The sequence below is a fragment of the Plectropomus leopardus genome, chromosome 18, assembly GCF_026936395.1.
Source record: "Plectropomus leopardus strain MGB_pleo_1.0 chromosome 18, ASM2693639v1, whole genome shotgun sequence".
Taxonomy (NCBI): domain Eukaryota; kingdom Metazoa; phylum Chordata; class Actinopteri; order Perciformes; family Serranidae; genus Plectropomus; species Plectropomus leopardus.
This window is the reverse complement of record NC_142193.1, coordinates 30,256,001-30,272,289: the sequence shown is the minus strand read 5'-3', so window position 1 is coordinate 30,272,289 and position 16,289 is coordinate 30,256,001. Positions and strand designations below refer to the sequence as shown.

The 16,289-nt window shown below is 39.9% G+C and overlaps 1 protein-coding gene across 2 annotated transcripts; it reads right to left on the bottom strand.

The window, feature by feature from the left end:
• Positions 1 to 7,180: 7,180 nt before the first annotated feature.
• ddx5 (DEAD (Asp-Glu-Ala-Asp) box helicase 5) lies at positions 7,181 to 15,424 on the bottom strand. 2 transcript variants are annotated; one of them, XM_042504292.2, is made up of 13 exons: positions 15,263 to 15,424; positions 14,471 to 14,639; positions 14,255 to 14,351; positions 13,130 to 13,263; positions 12,321 to 12,386; positions 11,907 to 12,048; positions 11,665 to 11,825; positions 10,994 to 11,166; positions 10,797 to 10,907; positions 10,554 to 10,615; positions 10,386 to 10,445; positions 8,792 to 9,013; positions 7,181 to 7,922 (listed from the first exon to the last, which is right to left on the bottom strand). In XM_042504292.2, exons 1-13 carry the CDS (start codon positions 15,307 to 15,309, stop codon positions 7,513 to 7,515), a joined length of 1,854 nt encoding a protein of 617 aa, XP_042360226.1. In that variant the 5' UTR covers positions 15,310 to 15,424; the 3' UTR covers positions 7,181 to 7,512. The 2 variants fall into 2 exon arrangements, with proteins under 2 accessions (XP_042360226.1, XP_042360227.1); XM_042504293.2 differs by having other exon boundaries at positions 7,688 to 7,922; positions 8,779 to 9,013.
• Between the last annotated feature and the right edge of the window lie 865 nt (positions 15,425 to 16,289).

Here is a 16,289-nt window from a genome sequence, read left to right as displayed (position 1 = left end):
TCATTGTGCACACATGATGTTGTCTTGTTATATTACTTATATTATTTTTATCGTCTTTTATTGCATTTTTTTGTAGTAGTTAACCTGCATTTTTGGTGATTATTTTATTTACTTTTATTCCTTTTATTTGCTTTATTCTTGTTGAACTTTTGTTTGACTGTTTTAGACCTTTCTCTGTTTGTTGATGTTTATTTTTATTTTTTTTGTCTTTGTAAACAACTGTTTTTTAAAGGTGCTATATAAATAAAGTTATTACTGATATATTTAGTTTTTTATATTTTTTTACTTACATACTAGTTTGACACATTGCATTATGGCATAAGGCAGTTTACAGTTTTAGATTTTACACACTTTACACACTCAATCAGCATTAATCTGCGAAAACTTAAATTATAATAAGAATAATGTGATATGACGGTATTTTACATTTATAATTTTTACACTTAGATACTGAGCATTTTTACTCACTTTATTAATTAATATTTAAATATTTTCCTACTGTGCTAATTTACTCTACTGTATTTCTACTCTTTATATCTCATATTTTTATATTCTGGTGCTGGTTCTTATTTTCTGTTTGCTATAATTCTGCATGCTGGCATCAGGGCGACTCTAACGAACCGTAATCCCCCAATAAAGTATTTCTGACTGTGATTCTGATCATTTTCTTGATTTTGCACTTTAAAATGTTTGATAAGTTTGATTTTTCTTTTGTTTTTTTGCAGATTGCGTCTAAAGCTGAGCGGCTCAGTTATCCGCTGCATGCAGCAGCAGACGTGGCGGAGCATCATGAAATGCTCGCTGTTTCCACACGTATGATCGTGGAGGAATGCAGCAGAACGAGTTTCTCGATGCAGCACAGCAGGATCATCGTGGCTCTGATTGTTCATTGAGACGTGACGACCAAATTTCCATCTTGTTAGTACAAGGTCTGTCAGCGAAGTATGAATTATAAAAAGGAGGGGAAATACACAAATTAAATCATTTGTTCCTATTGATTGGTTAATGATAATATAAAATAATGAGGGCAGCAGGGGGATTGATTTTTTTTTTTTTAAGCAAACTGAAGACTTTACTTTTTAGTCTGGCTTTGATGTCATTAAGTTTAACGCGTCAGGTCCAAGAACACTTTTGGAAACCAATTTTTCGGGGTCTGGAACGATTTATTTGTCGGTGGAAATGCTCCCAGCGGTTCAAAATGAGGTCGGGGAACGATAGAGTGACGGACAGAGCTACCGTGACGTCACCCACCGGGTTTGTGGATTGCGGTTTTGAAGGTTCGAGTTCGGTATTTCGTCTGTCACTATCTTAATTTTTCGGAGCAACATTTGGGCGACAGCTGTGAGGAGCGACGGCTGGATCTCACTCACAGACTGTAGCGACCGGTGGAGTAAAGTCGGGCATTTTAAGACGGGATCAGCCTCCTCTTAGAGCCAGCCTCAAGTGGCCATCAGAGGAACTGCAGGTTTTGGCACTTTAGCGAGTTTCCATCACAGATTCCTGCAAACTTAAGCGATATTTTCCAAAATGTCGATAAAACACAATAGCGAGACCAACGTGTTTCCATCGAGTGATGTTTGTGATGTTGTCTTCAAAAAACAATATAGCACTTAATCACCGAGGATTCACGTTGTTTTCACACACTCATCGTAAACTATTAATTATCGACTTTTTTGGACGCTTTAAGAATTTCTGTTTTTTTAGGACATTTCTAGGATTTAAGGACATTTCTAAAATTTTAGAACATTTCTTAGATTTTATGACATTTGTAGGACTTGAGGACATTTCTAGCATTTTGGGACATTTGTAGGATTTAAGGACATTCCTACGATTCTGGGACATTTCTCGGATTTAAGACATTTCTGGGATTTTAGGACATTTGTAGGACTTTGGGACATTTCTAGGATTTTAGCACTTAGTTTATAACTCAGGATTTACACTCATTGTCAAACTATTAATAACAGCCTCTTTAGGACATTAAGCCTTTTAAGACATTTCTAGGATTTTAGGACATTTGTATGACTGGGACATTTCTAGCACTTTAGGACATTTTGAGGATCTTGGGACATTTCTCTTTTTTTAGTGCATTTCTAAGATTTGAGGATGTTTCTAAGATTTTAGGACATTCCTCAGACTTTGGGACATTTTGGGGATTTTAGGACATTTCTTGGATTTAGCACTTAGTTAATCACTAAGGATTCAAATTGTCATCGTAAACCATTATGGACTTTTTAGGATGTTTTAAGAATGTTAGGACATTTCTGTTTTTTTCGGACATTTCTAGGATTTAAGGACATTTCTAAGATTTTAGGACATTTCTAGCATTTTGGGACATTTGTAGGATTTAAGGACATTCCTACGATTCTGGGACATTTCTTGGATTTAAGACATTTCTGGGATTTTAGGACATTTGTAGGACTTTGGGACATTTCTAGCATTTTGGGACATTTCTTGGTCTTTAGGACATTTGTTAGTATTTTAGACATTTGACTTGAGGACATTCCTAAGATTCTGGGACATATCTCGGATTTTAGGACATTTGTAGCATTTTTGGACATTTTGAGGATCTTAGGACATTCCTCGCATTTCAGGACATTTGTCAGAATTTCAGACATTTCTAGGATTTTCGGACATTTGTATGACTGGGACATTGCTAGCATTTTGGAGATCTTAGGACATTTCCAGTTTTTTAAGGACATTTCTAGGATTTAAAGACGTTTCTAAGATTTTAGCACATTTGTTGGATTTAACATTTACTTTATCACTAAGGATTCACATTGTTTACACACTGTCATCGTAAAACTATTAATTAAAGCTTAAGTACTGCGAGGGACAAAGGTCAAGGCGAAGTGAGACGCCTTTGTGTTGCCTCCTCGATCATCGCCTCTCTTTTGTCCCGTCACTCACTCCTCTCTGTGCGATCTTCTACCTGTCAGTTCCTCCTTTAGCCCCTCCCTCTCCTCGCAGGTATGTGGGTGTTGGTTTGAGCAGTAACTGCTCAGGGTGTGTGTCCGACACACCCACAGCAAGCATGAGACGGGGCGGCATGCTGAACCACTTTCTTTTCACTGAGGCGGAAAGAAGTCGCATTGTTTGGCCTCCAGTTCTCACATAATACTGTGCAAAAAAAACACACACACACGAACAAACTATGCATGCAGTGTAGGTTTGCATGTTATCTTCTGCACTTTTGACAGCAGCTGAAGTTTGCGTTCTTCACTGTAGCACAGAGGTCGTTCACAGGGTGTGTGTCTGATAACCGCTGAGACGGACAGGCGCACCAATCCCTGCAGAATAATCATCATATTTCCACCAAATAATTAATCAACAAACAAAACAAACAAACAAAAGCTATGTGAGGAAATCAGGTCAACACACCACAACGTACACCGATGAACCAAAACACCAAAACCAGCCACAGACGAAGAATAACATCGATCATCGTGCAAAGAAACGCTCAGCAGGGACACTCGAGTCCTGACATTCACTCAAAACCAAAAACCACTGAACAACATTAAAAAAACAATTTCATCTAATCTTCAAAGATAGTTTTAAGGATGTTTATCATTTCAAATGATGTTCCTGTGAGGTTAAATGTTGACTAACATTATAATAATGTTAGGAGGTGACAGATCAGAGGATGTTCTGTTTATAAAACGTTCCCACGATGTTACATGACAACATTCAGAATATGTTACTGTTAGGACAGAGATCAGACATTTTTTAAATGAAAATATAATGTGATATGATCACAATTAATAAAAAAAACAACATTTTTTTGATTATTATAGACAATGTTGCCCGAACATTAAGAAGAACGTTCATAAAGACAACTTTAGGACATTTCTAGGATTTTGGGGGGATTTCTAGGATTTTAGGCAGTTTTTATGATTTCAGGATGTTTTTACGATTTTGTTATATTTTAGGGATTTTAGGGCATTTCTAAGATTTCAGGTCGTCACTAAGATTTAAGGAGTATTTTCGGGATTAAGCACATTTTTAAGATGTTAGGTTTTAGGACGTTTGTGGGATTTTAGGACATTTTTAGGACACTGCACTTAGCTGGGGCCTCTGTCTGGGGATGCTTTCACTATTTTTTTTTTAATTAAAAAGCTCTATTTTGATGCTGTTTCATTCACTCTGGCACTTTATGTATACTAAAAGTACAAAAACACCAGTGTGAATCGCTTAATTTTTGTATTGTTAATTATAAAATGGTTGGGGGGAGGGGCACCTGGCAGTGTATCAGGGGCCAGATTTGGCGTGCGGGCTGTAAGCTGAGTATCTTTAAAAGCTTCACAAACGTGATATAACTGAAGTTTTTTATCACATGGAGCAGGTGTTCATGCTATTTTGTCCACCCCTGTGTGTAATCGAGCGCAGCCCACCAGTTTAAACTCCACATTGCACAATCCACCAGCGATAAGCACCTGACCTAACGTACATACAAACCCCCCCCGCGTCTCTGCGGCTCATTTTTCCACCGAAGACAGAAAAAAACTTTTTACAAGTTCAACATGTTTTTTATGCAAATGTTGCCGCAGGGAGCGGCTGCCGCATATCTGGATGAAGAAAAGAAAAAACAACTGACTTCTGACACAGAACTGCTCAGTATTGACACAGCGTGCGTTCCTCACATGCTTCCAGGCCGCGCTTCTGTAAATATGTAGAAAGCAGTTTAAATCGGCCGCGCCCTCAGCGCTCCTGAGCTGCAGGTACTGTTCGCCCACAGATCTAATCTACAGGCGCCGAGGCTGACCTCTGACCCGCTCTCAGGCGTTTATCATCCACGACATTTCTGGGGTGGAGCCGCAGCTCTGCTGCGACACACACGCCCACATCCTCACGAGCCTCTCTGCCGCATAAAAATAATAAAACCAACAAACAAATCAGCGACGCCAGAGGTTTAAAGCTGGGGTAGGCAATTACAACTCTGAAATCTGGGCTTGATTTCGTTCAAAACGTAGGCAAAGGTCATTGAGCAATTTCAAATGACAGAAATTAGCAAAATATTAGAAAAAGTAAAAATAAACATTTTTTTAAAACAAGAAAATTGCAACAGGAAAACAAACAGGAAAGCAAAAAAATAAAAATGTAATTCAATTTAAAATAAATAAATCACCTGAAAGGTTTGCTTGAAATTTATAATAATTCTGCAAAATAATTTTAAATATATAATAATGATGGTTATAAATATTCTCCAGACTTTTTCCACCTTTAATTTAAAAAAAATAATTTTCTAAATTTACTAGAAGTGATTTCAATCCAGGGAACAAAGGTCTAATTATAGGGTCACTCAGGGAAAAAATATTAATAATTATTTATAATAAACTTGGCCCCTTGGCTTGACTTTGTCCAAACGCAGGTCATTTCACATGAATGAATTAAATTAGATTAAATGTTTGTGGTAAACAGACCCCATAAATTCAAATCTAAGATTATTTAATGCATTTTCAGGCCTCACATTTAAAAACTTTAATACATTTTTTAGATTTTACGGAGCTGCTGACAACCCGAACGAGCTAGTTTTAATTATAGATATCAAAATATGTCATTAAAGCTGCCACCCTACAAGTCATCGGTGCCCGCGTGACGGGCACGAGACCGACAGGGCGAACGAGTTGCCGATCCCTCTCTGCTGCCGAGACACGAGAACAAAGTGTGAGGAGGAAGAGGTTGAACTCAAACAGATTCATTTGTTTTTAGATTTTGTCACAAATGTTTTCACAAAAGCAGAACTGGACAGTCAGCAGAGGGTCGCTGCACATTTCAGGACTGAAATATGATTATTATAAATATTTTTATTTTTATTATCATTATTATGGAGGACAGCTGGTGTCTGAGGCTCCGTGATATCTGAGGCTGTTAGTTTGTGAAACACGACACCTGCTGGACACCAACAGGAACAGCAGCTGTTCAGTTACTATAAACCAAATAACGGATGTCAACACAAATCCTGCATAACATTAACGTATGTTGCTGATATTTTTCTTTTTTTTTTAAAAAAAAAACAAATCTATTTTTCTAGATTTTTTTGTTTTTCTTTGATGTTTGACTAATGCAAACATTTCTCCAAAAACTTAATAGTAGTAATAATGCTACTACCACTACTAATCTTACTTTTGTGTGCTTATTTTAGGGGACATTTCTTGTAACTTTTTGCATAATTCTGGCTGTTTTGGGGACGTGTTTTAGTTGCTCATTGTCTTTTGTTGCATTTTTTAAAGAGGGATGGGAGCTTGTTTATTTTAATTAAACCTACAAATTTGTTCAAAGTGTTAAAACAAGTTTTGAGAGTTGTTGCTACTCTAGTGTTGTGTTTTTGTACCTTCAGTACTTTAAAAGTTGATGTCGGTTCCTGATGGTTTTCTCCTGTAACGTGATGGTTTAAAAACGTGACAGAGGGGAATTAAGTGTCGACTTGTGGGGAAAAAATAAACAGTGTTAAAGTTAGAAGATTCAGGAGAGGAAACCTCTTAAATTACTGCATTTACAGGAAGGTTTCAAGTATTTAAGTCCAAGTGAAGTCAGAGGTCACTGGCGTTTAAGTCAAGTTGCAAGTCCTCCGTGATTTTGTCAAGTCTTCGTATCACATTTGTGTCAATAATCCACAACTGATAAACACGTTTACAAACTGAACAACAAATATCGACATGCAATATCAAGAGTTCCCACACAAAATTCATTCATGCATGCATGCATGTGTGTGTGTATATACATACATATATACATATACACACACACACAAAATGTACGTGATGGTAAACATAAAGTCAGATATTAGAGCTGCGTTACATCGACAGCAACAGAAAATAAAGCTGAAAGATTACTGCAACAACTTCATATCACACAACAAAAATCAATGACTTCTGCAAAATGTTCAATGATTTTTACTACTTCCAGGACTTTTCCAGGCTTGGAAGACACGACTGAAAATTTTTGACATCAAGGTTTTCCATGACGTGAAAATCTTACGAATTTCGTGACCATCATGGAAACTCTGCCACGCTTTGCACATATGACGTCAGCTTGTGTATCGAACTTTTTGCCGCCTTTCGGGGCATTGCGAGTTTTCCCAGTCAGAAACTAATTTCTCCGATTGTTCCGACGCCAAATGAAGGTAAGTTAATCCCGTATCGCTTCAAAGTTTGGAGGAATAAAAACAAAATCAAAAACATGGTCTCTTTTTGGGTTTTATTTGAAAGATCATGCAGTGCACTTCCAAGTTCGGAGCTTAACATCACTTTCAATGATACACATGAAAAAAATCAATACATTTGTAATTACCTAGTACAAAACATAACTAAACGTTACTGAGGAATGTAACAAATTAAATAGGAAAACAAGTGCGCAACACCACTACTGCTGCACTGCAGATCTTAAAAGGCGTAATAGAGGTCGACGTTGTTTGAAACCCTGTCGTGTGAATACAAAAAAATTCTGGATCAAGTGTAGAACTTAAAACAAGACAAAAAAGCAATAAATTACTTCTTTCAAGTTTGTGGTGTGTTTTTACTGAGAGAACTGAGGAGGCATCGGGTACGGCACCAGCGGCGGGGGGTGCTGCTGCGGCGCCTGTGCCTGGGGGAAGGGGAACGGGGGATGAGCGGCGCCCGTCTGCGCGGCGCCCTTACCGAGAGCGAACTGCTGAGCCTGGAAGTTCTGACCTCCGAAGGCGCCCGTCTGGTTGTTGCTGAAGTTGGACTGTCCGTTGCCGTTGTAGCTGCTTCCGTTGTAGCTGCTGGCGCTGTTGTTGCCCCCGTAGCCTCCGTTCTGTGTGTTTGTGCCAAAGGCTTTGTTTGGTCCGTTGTCAAACCTGCTTCCGTTATCCCGGTCCCTAAAACTGCCAAAATCACGCCTTCCAGAATACCTATCCCGACGGTCGTCTCTATAGTCGCCACCTCTGCCTCCCCTTGAACGACCTGGAAAGGACAACAGATTTTACAGAGGCGCCGCCACAGTTTTTTCTCCTAAAATGTAAACAGTTATTAATGGATAGTTCACCCAAAAATCAAAATTAGATATTTTTCCTCTTAGCTGTGGAGACATTTATCAGTCAGAGTTTGAGATATCGGCTGCAGGGACGTCACTCGGTTTGCTGACATTACAGCTCAGCCGAGGACGCCGGCAGTGTTCAGCATCAGTTTAAGTTTCATTATTTTAGGAAAAAAAATCATATTTTGACACTCAGTATTTCGATTTTTTGACATAATTACTTCATAGTGTTGATGAATGTTGCATTTAATGCAGAGGGAAAAAAAATCTCACTCACTTTTTTTTTTTTTTTTTAACTAAAAGGCACACGTTAGGTTTGTTAACTTATAACTAAAAAAAACTTTTTTAATGATTTATTTTATTTCTTTATTTTGCACTTTTGTTGTTTTGTATTGAATTTACGACATTTTGTATCCTGCATCCTTCATTATTTCTCCAGTTTTGAAAATACTCTATACTGTCAATACTGTAATTGCAAAAATATTTCATTTTTTTAGTCATAACGCCGACCCATTATTATGGAGCAGACCTGGTTCCATCAGACTCGAGGGAAGGCAGATTTCTCCAAAACTGCAGCTCTCACAAAAACAGCTGATAAATGGCACTACTGGCTACAGCAAAAACATGCATTTTTGATTTTTAGGTGCACTGTCCGTTTGACAAAAATTGATTTGAGATACAGAAGTTTTTATCGGTGAATGAATCCACCTCTCAGAACAAGCAAAGGAGAGCAGCAGAGAAGTAAAAGCGGCTGCACTTCACAGCACAGTTTCTGTATCTCACCAATTAGATTTACCTCCTCTGTCTTCCGCCATCTGGAGGAGCTTGGGGTTGATCGCCTGGTTGGCCTCGCGGAGCACAGAGATGAGGTCGCTGGCCTGCCTCATGTTGTTGGGAGTGAAGAAGGTGTAGGCCGTGCCTGTCTTTTGGCTACGAGCCGTTCGGCCAATGCGGTGGATATAGTCCTCAGAGTTGTTGGGGTAGTCAAAGTTGATGACAAATTTCACATCTTCAACATCTGTAAGATTGTGTTGCGTTGTGGCATAAAGGAAAAGGAAGAGGACGGCACATGGGAGACGTGCGCCGGCGCCACCACGACAACCAGATCAAAAACAAAAAGGCCAAGTTAGTGCGGTCGGGAGGTCGGCTGGCAAAGCCACAAAGCTGCAAAAGACTAGCATTAGTCAAAACCGTAAACATTCAACTCCTTTCAGGGACACTACGGTGGGAAAAGAGAAACAATGCACACTCCATCAGCTTCCAATCCAGTGGGATAAAAATAAAAACCCACCCCGCTAAACACTGCCAACCACCCTCGGAAAGAATGGATCAGAAGTCTTACCATTTTTTGGAGTATGCATTAGTCCATTCCCATTGCAGCACACGCCCCACATATTGTCAAGAGACCCACAGGAGTCTCTACAGTAGGGCTGCTATGCACACTACTGCCTCCTAGTGTTGTTGAGCTAGCACTTAACCGAGGTCCCTTTGTCAGGCTCCAGAGACGCTCACTACAAAGCTCACACTGCAGAGTCTCTTGCCAGAAAAACCAAAAAAAAAAAAAAAAAAAAAGGGTAGCTCTGAACCAAAGTGCAGGATGCCTACAAACTGTGCACTCTCTGCACGGCAAGATTCATCCAGTGTTCACTTGATCAGAACGTCTCTCGTTGGCAGGTCTCGACATGACTTTGAAACGCAGGCGAGGGAGGAGTGTGAGCTTGGATTTTTTTTTGTCCAAGGGTGTCCAACTTAGCATGTCCCACTGTCACCAAAAGCGCCAGTAGCCATGTCATTACAGAGGTGAGGGTATGATCGATCGGACAGACTGCTCTTCCGGCACAAGTTTAGAGCGTTAACGCCACCCATGCTTTTACAACCAACAGAAAGCGCCTTCCAAACCACTCAAATAGCTTGCAATGCAGCGCCCGAAAAATATATAAATATATGTAAAAAAAAACGTACATGCAAGACAATCAGAGACTAGCTGGGCTTTGAGCTGGGACAGTTAGAGCCTGGGTGTGTGAAGCAGTCCAAACCATTGCCAGAGAACAGACCAGCATATGGGGGAGGAACTGTGGCCAGCCCTCAACTCGCCCCCCGTGATTTGTTTTTTTTAGGCAGGCCAGCGCGTTATGCTGCACTTTGCCTGGTCACCTCTGTATATCTGCACGACTGGGAGACCCGTGCCTCGCCAGTCAGGACACCTCCAAGAATCCTCCTTCCCCCTCTGGAGACCTGGGCTTGTCATGCCAAGGCCCTGCCACACAGACTGCTCCTTCGGGTCAGGGGAGAAACTCAGAAAGAAGCAGAAGAGTTAAAGAAAGCAAAAACACTTTCTTTTTTTAAAAATACATTAAGAGTATGAAAACCGTTTTAGGGGGGATACTGACCTAGACCCCTGGAGGCGACGTCTGTGGCAATGAGAATCGGAGCCTTTCCGTATTTGAACTCTGAAAAATAAAAATAAGACATGATCAAACACTCTGGAGGCTGTTGTGTCTAAATGACAAACACTGGAACATCGTAAACTCGCTGATTCACTGCAGATGCAAACTTACCGTTAAGAACCCAGTCTCTCTCCTGCTGGCTTTTGTCTCCATGGATTCCCATAGCGGGCCACCTAACGAGATCAAAGGTTTTTCATATTAATTAATGCAATATTTTAGTATTTGTTTATTTGACAAGGACAAATGCATAAAACACTGATTCATACATTAAATACTATAATAAAGAAATTGTTAAAACATCGTCTGATAAGTCAGTAAGCTCAGTCCCCATAAACAGTATTTTTCATTTCTTACCCGTCCCGCCTCATCCTCCTGGTGAGGTCATCGCAGCGTCTCTTCGTCTCTACAAAGATGATGGTTTTGTTCTCTTTCTCGCTCATGATTTCCTCCAGCAGACGGATGAGTCTTTATTAAATAAAACAAAAAAGACAGTTACTATAATTGCAAAATCTTTTAAGAGCTATTATTAAAACCTCAGCTTTGACACTCACTTGTTCTCCTTCTCTCCGTCGTTGCAGACGTCCACGATTTGCAGGATGTTGTGGTTGGCGCTGAGCTGCAACGCCCCGATGTTGATCTGCACGTAGTCCTTCAGGAAGTCCTCAGCCAGCTGGCGGACTTCTTTGGGCCAAGTGGCGCTCCACATCAGAGTCTGACGGTCGGGCTGCAAAAACACGAGAGTCATTAAAACATTCCCCCCAAAAAAAAGAAAATCGATGCATTTGACCATGAAAATATTGGCGTTTGTGCCACTGTATGAAATCTCAAAAACAGATTTTTCTCAATTTGTTTACCTAAAGAATCCTACATATACTTTGTTACTACACATTGTAATTCCTTTTCTCAGAGATGAAAATGTGGTTTGATGTAGGTTGACTGTGATAAACACAAACACTGATAGTACCGTTTTAGCGGCATTTCAAAAAAAAACACAGCTTCATGCACACAGTGGCTATAATGTTATTCATACAATGAGTTTTCATGTTTTTTAATGCAGTACATCACCTCACTAACAGTATCATTCACAATAAAATGCAGAGAACAGAATCAGTATCTATCACCTGTCACATCAGCAGATTCATGCCGACACACCGCTCTAACTGCTGATTATTCATTTATTTAAGTATTTCACTTCTTCATGCATTTATAGCCACAAGCTCACCCTGATTTGGTCGACAATTTTTCGGATCTGTGGTTCAAAACCCATGTCCAGCATTCTGTCAGCCTCATCCAACACCAGGTAAGTGCAGCGACGGAGGTTTGTCTTTCCGGCCTCGAGGAAGTCGATGAGCCTTCCCGGAGTGGCGATGCAGATCTCCACACCTTCAAAAGACGAGTGTTGATGAGAACTAAACTCAAGACATGTCAATCTTTTAGGTGCTGAGCTAAAATAAATAAAAATACCTCTTTCCAGGTCACGGATCTGCGGTCCCTTGGGCGCTCCACCGTAGATGCAGGTGGACTTTAGGCGAGAAGCTCTGCCGTATTCTGCAGCTACCTGTTGCACCTGCTGAGCCAGCTCACGGGTCGGGGCCAGCACCAAACACTGTAAAAAAGGAAATAATGACATTTTAAATACACAGACTACACATTTCAGTTCCAGTGTTTGAGACCATGCAGGTTTCAAAGTCACAATAAGGCACCGGCGACTTCCTGAATACCCTCCCAAAATACAGGAGCACATAAATATAGCAAATTATGTTTATGTTATGGAAAAGATTACTCTTTCTCTTCGTCTGTATGTAGTTTTATCTTGACTGAAATGTGCTAAAAGTACGTAGGAGAAATGTGACGATGCATTAAATCATCGATACTTACAATGGGACCATCTCCGCGCTCCAAGAAAGGCTGGTGGCAGATGTGCACAATTGCAGGCAACAAATACTGCAAAGCAAACACACGAAACAGTCACCTCCACGAGCTTAGCTTTAAAGTGTAACCTTTAAAACATAACATCCTGCAAGATGGATAACGTGGACTCGCCCTGCCCATCCTTACTGCCTAAACAATAACTGACCTTCATTTTGCTGTTTGACTGATCAAAGTTAAAATCACTCTTTACGTAAATTAAGTGCTGTAGTAAAAATAAACTGCTTATAACCAGTCATGGATGAAGTACATGAGAGGCGTACCTGAGTAGAAGTACAAATATCTTGCCAGAAAAAGACTTTGGTAGAAGTTAAAATCACCTGTTGACCCAACCTACGCACACTGGTAAGATTTCTTTAAAAACATCAGAGCAGGAACTGAACAAGAATTGGAAATAAGAAAATTGTCTGAAAAATTACAGAAAATGGTTTAAAAAAAAATTCCACTTATGTTTGAAAATATCTTATAAACCTAAACTATTTAAGGTATTTTCCCTGTCACCCTTTACCATTTTTTTTGCAGTTTGCAGGATATTTCTTGCCAAGTTGCTCTTTTTTGTGTTTTTGAAAGAAATCAAACCAATCTCCTCAGTTTTTAGGTTTAAATTCTGATGAAAGATATCCAAATGCAGTAAAAGAAAACTGATAATTCAAGTGTGTATAGAGAGAAGTAGTAAAACATAACTGATCAGACGCGTCAGAACAGATATTAAGCAGCATTTATTGATCAAAACTCAAGTCAGAAAACAGGAAACTTACAGAAAGCGTCTTGCCAGAGCCGGTCTGTGCGATTCCCACCATGTCCTTTCCGCTGAGAGCCAGAGGCCAGCCCTGAGCCTGGATGGGCGTCGGGTCAGTCCAGTTCTGTTTGTTGATCACATCCATCACATACGCTGGAGACAAGAGGACAAACATTAACTCTTTAAACCCTGAAACAGCACCAGTTTTCTCTGGCTTTGACATTTAAACATCAAAACCTCTAACAACTGAAAAGAATGCAAAGTAGTACAAGATGACAAGAATACGGCCCAAAAATTAGCTTTAAATTTTACTTCAGCCATACAGACAAAAGTGTGAAGGATATAATGCAAACTGTTCATTTATAGCCTCTTATGGTTCTCAAAAAATGGTACAATGCAACAAATGCAATGTATTAGTAACATTTTCAGCAGCAAGTTTTATTTTAGTTTAACATGTTCACTGTTTGTTCTCGTGAAACATTGTGGGAGCGTTTTTAAGGGGAACTATGATCTGTCACCTCTCAGCACCAACATACCATCCTCAGTCTGCTGCTGTTAAAACATTACACCTTATTTAACATATAACCTTAAAGGAGCTTTATTTTAAATAATCCTTAAAATGTTCTTTGAACATTTAATTGAATGTTTTTCTTCATAACATTGTTGCAACTTGTAATGAGTGTAATGAAACTTTCCCCATTAGCTTGGTAACAACACTGTAAAAAAAAAAAAAAGACTACCTTTGTAAACAAAATAAGACTTTCAACAAATTTCAGACTTTTTAAGGCCTCATTTTGAGAACAATGAATTACAGGCTTTTAACTGAGGTCTGTTGATATTGGTTTTTCAAGGCCAATATTGTTACAGATATTAGTAGTTAATCAAACCTATAGATGATATTTTGAACCACTGTGTTTACAATTTTAATGAAAATGAAAATATGGTCTCCCCAAAGCCCAGGATGCCTAACGTGTTGCCCATGTGTCAGCTGATGGGGATCCTTTAAACAAAGAAAATTGTCTTGCCATGTCTTTTCCATGTTGTTTTTTGAAAAAAAAAATCAAAATTTCTCGGGTTTCAAAAGGTTATCTGAGATGCAAAGACCTTCCTCTGAGATTTATTTCACACTTTAAGTTAAACTTACATGGAAAGTTGGCCTCGTGGAACTTGATGATGGGATTTGGGCAATCTCTCCCCTTAAATGTGATGGTTTTGGCTCTCCGGTACTGTTCGACTTCTTGCTGCAGATAAGAGAAAGCACGGCGATGTTCAGGATTGCATAACGGAAACACGTGCAGGAGGAACACATTGAACACAGTGTTATGTAACATTAGGTGGACGGACCACGCTGACTACATACCGGAGACCTCCGCGCGACGTCGGCGTGCTGCTGGTAGAAGTTCTTCTCAAACTTTGGGAGTTCGTCGAGGTTCCACTGCTTCTTCCGCAGCCGTTCGCCGGGGTTACCGAACTTTCCTCCGCCGCCGCCTCCGCGGTTGCCACCAAAACGGGGAGGGCCGCCGCCATACCTGCAATTAAAGTCACAAAGTCAGGCTGCACCCACGCGAAACATTCACGGCGGTGACAACAACGACGACGGCTTTTATAACGAGCTGAGGTCTAACTGCGTCACTCTGAAAACACGAAGCTGTCATATACTTTCCAGCCAGCAGAGGAACAATGGAAAAAATCAGCCGGCATTTTGTGTCCGCATTCACGGTGCCACATGGCGAAAAGCCGACTAGCCAGCTGAGTTAGCGGCGACGTTAGCCGCCGAACTTTAGTACGTTTTAAAAAACAAACGATCTAAACAGTTAAACTGTAAATAAGGGTGTGTTTTTATGTATATCGCGGTTAGGTGTTAGCAGCCGTTGAGCTACCCCTGAAGCTAACGAGAAGCCGCCGTGCCGGGGCACGAGGCCAAACTAGGCCGCGAGCCAAAGACAACGGGCCATCCGCCCGGCGCCTCGCGTCGACAAATAGAGCCAGTCAGCCTCTTAAATTTGTACTTCATCTGTCGAAAATAAAAAGCAAATCCTAATTCCTATCATGTTATCAAACATTTAACACTTTTTCAGTTCGTTTTTCTTTAGTCTCGTCGACGAATCAAACGAGGCAGAAACTCGTTAAAACCGTTAAAAAACCGACTCACCCTCTGTCTCTGTCTCTGCCGCGGTCTCTGTCGGAATATCCAGGCATATTTTTTTTTAAGTAAACAAGTTTAATAAAAATAAAAATAGATAAATATCCTTTTTTTGCTGTGGTTTTTGACTTAAAAAAAAATCCCGACCGGCCGGCAGCGGTGAAATGCCGGTAATGTGAAAATGAGGCCCGGTTTATATGGCACGAGGAAGTCACTCTTCCGATGTATTCATCCGCCGCACGTTTTTTTTTTCAACTTCAACTCCTGCCGGCTGACAACATAGACCCGCTACACACCGGTGAAACCGCGCGTTAAATTCACTATAAATTTAATCGAAAATACTATTTATTTATCCCCTAATCACCCACTTGCTGTATTTTCTAAGATAAGTTAGACAAACGAAAAAAAATCACACGCGAGGTTTATTCAAAATCATTCACAAACACAATTTATGTAACGTTTTAGCCGATCACAAGGGAGTTTAAAACGTCACGTAAACGTTATATGTAAATACGTTTTGTTTTTTATTTCCGACTGAACGCGTTTCCGTTTGATACATTGTGTTATTTCAACAAATGTCCGCGGAAGGATATGTACGAGACAGACAGAAAGTGGTGATCCGGCTCTGACGAGGCTTTCCGTCTATTACTGTAAATGACGTCATCCGGACCAACCCAAACATCAAAAGGGGTGACTTTTATTTTATTGTTATTTTTTGATAAGACACAATGTGCCAATGTGTGATTTATTTGCGCTTAACGTCTGTTGACAAGCACATTTTAAATAATTATCACAGATTTTTTTTGGGTGCAAAATGACTAAAATTATATTTAAAGTGCGGAAAAACTTCTTCACAGGCTGCCTTTGATTTCAATAATGGACCAAAAAGTTACACACACTCTTAACGATCTGCACACAAAATGTGCTCTTCAAAATCAAGCTTTAAAAATATTATACATTATTATTATATTCTACTTTCATTGAGTTTTTCCCAGATTTCCCAGCCAACATCAGTCCTATTTATAAATATTCATTA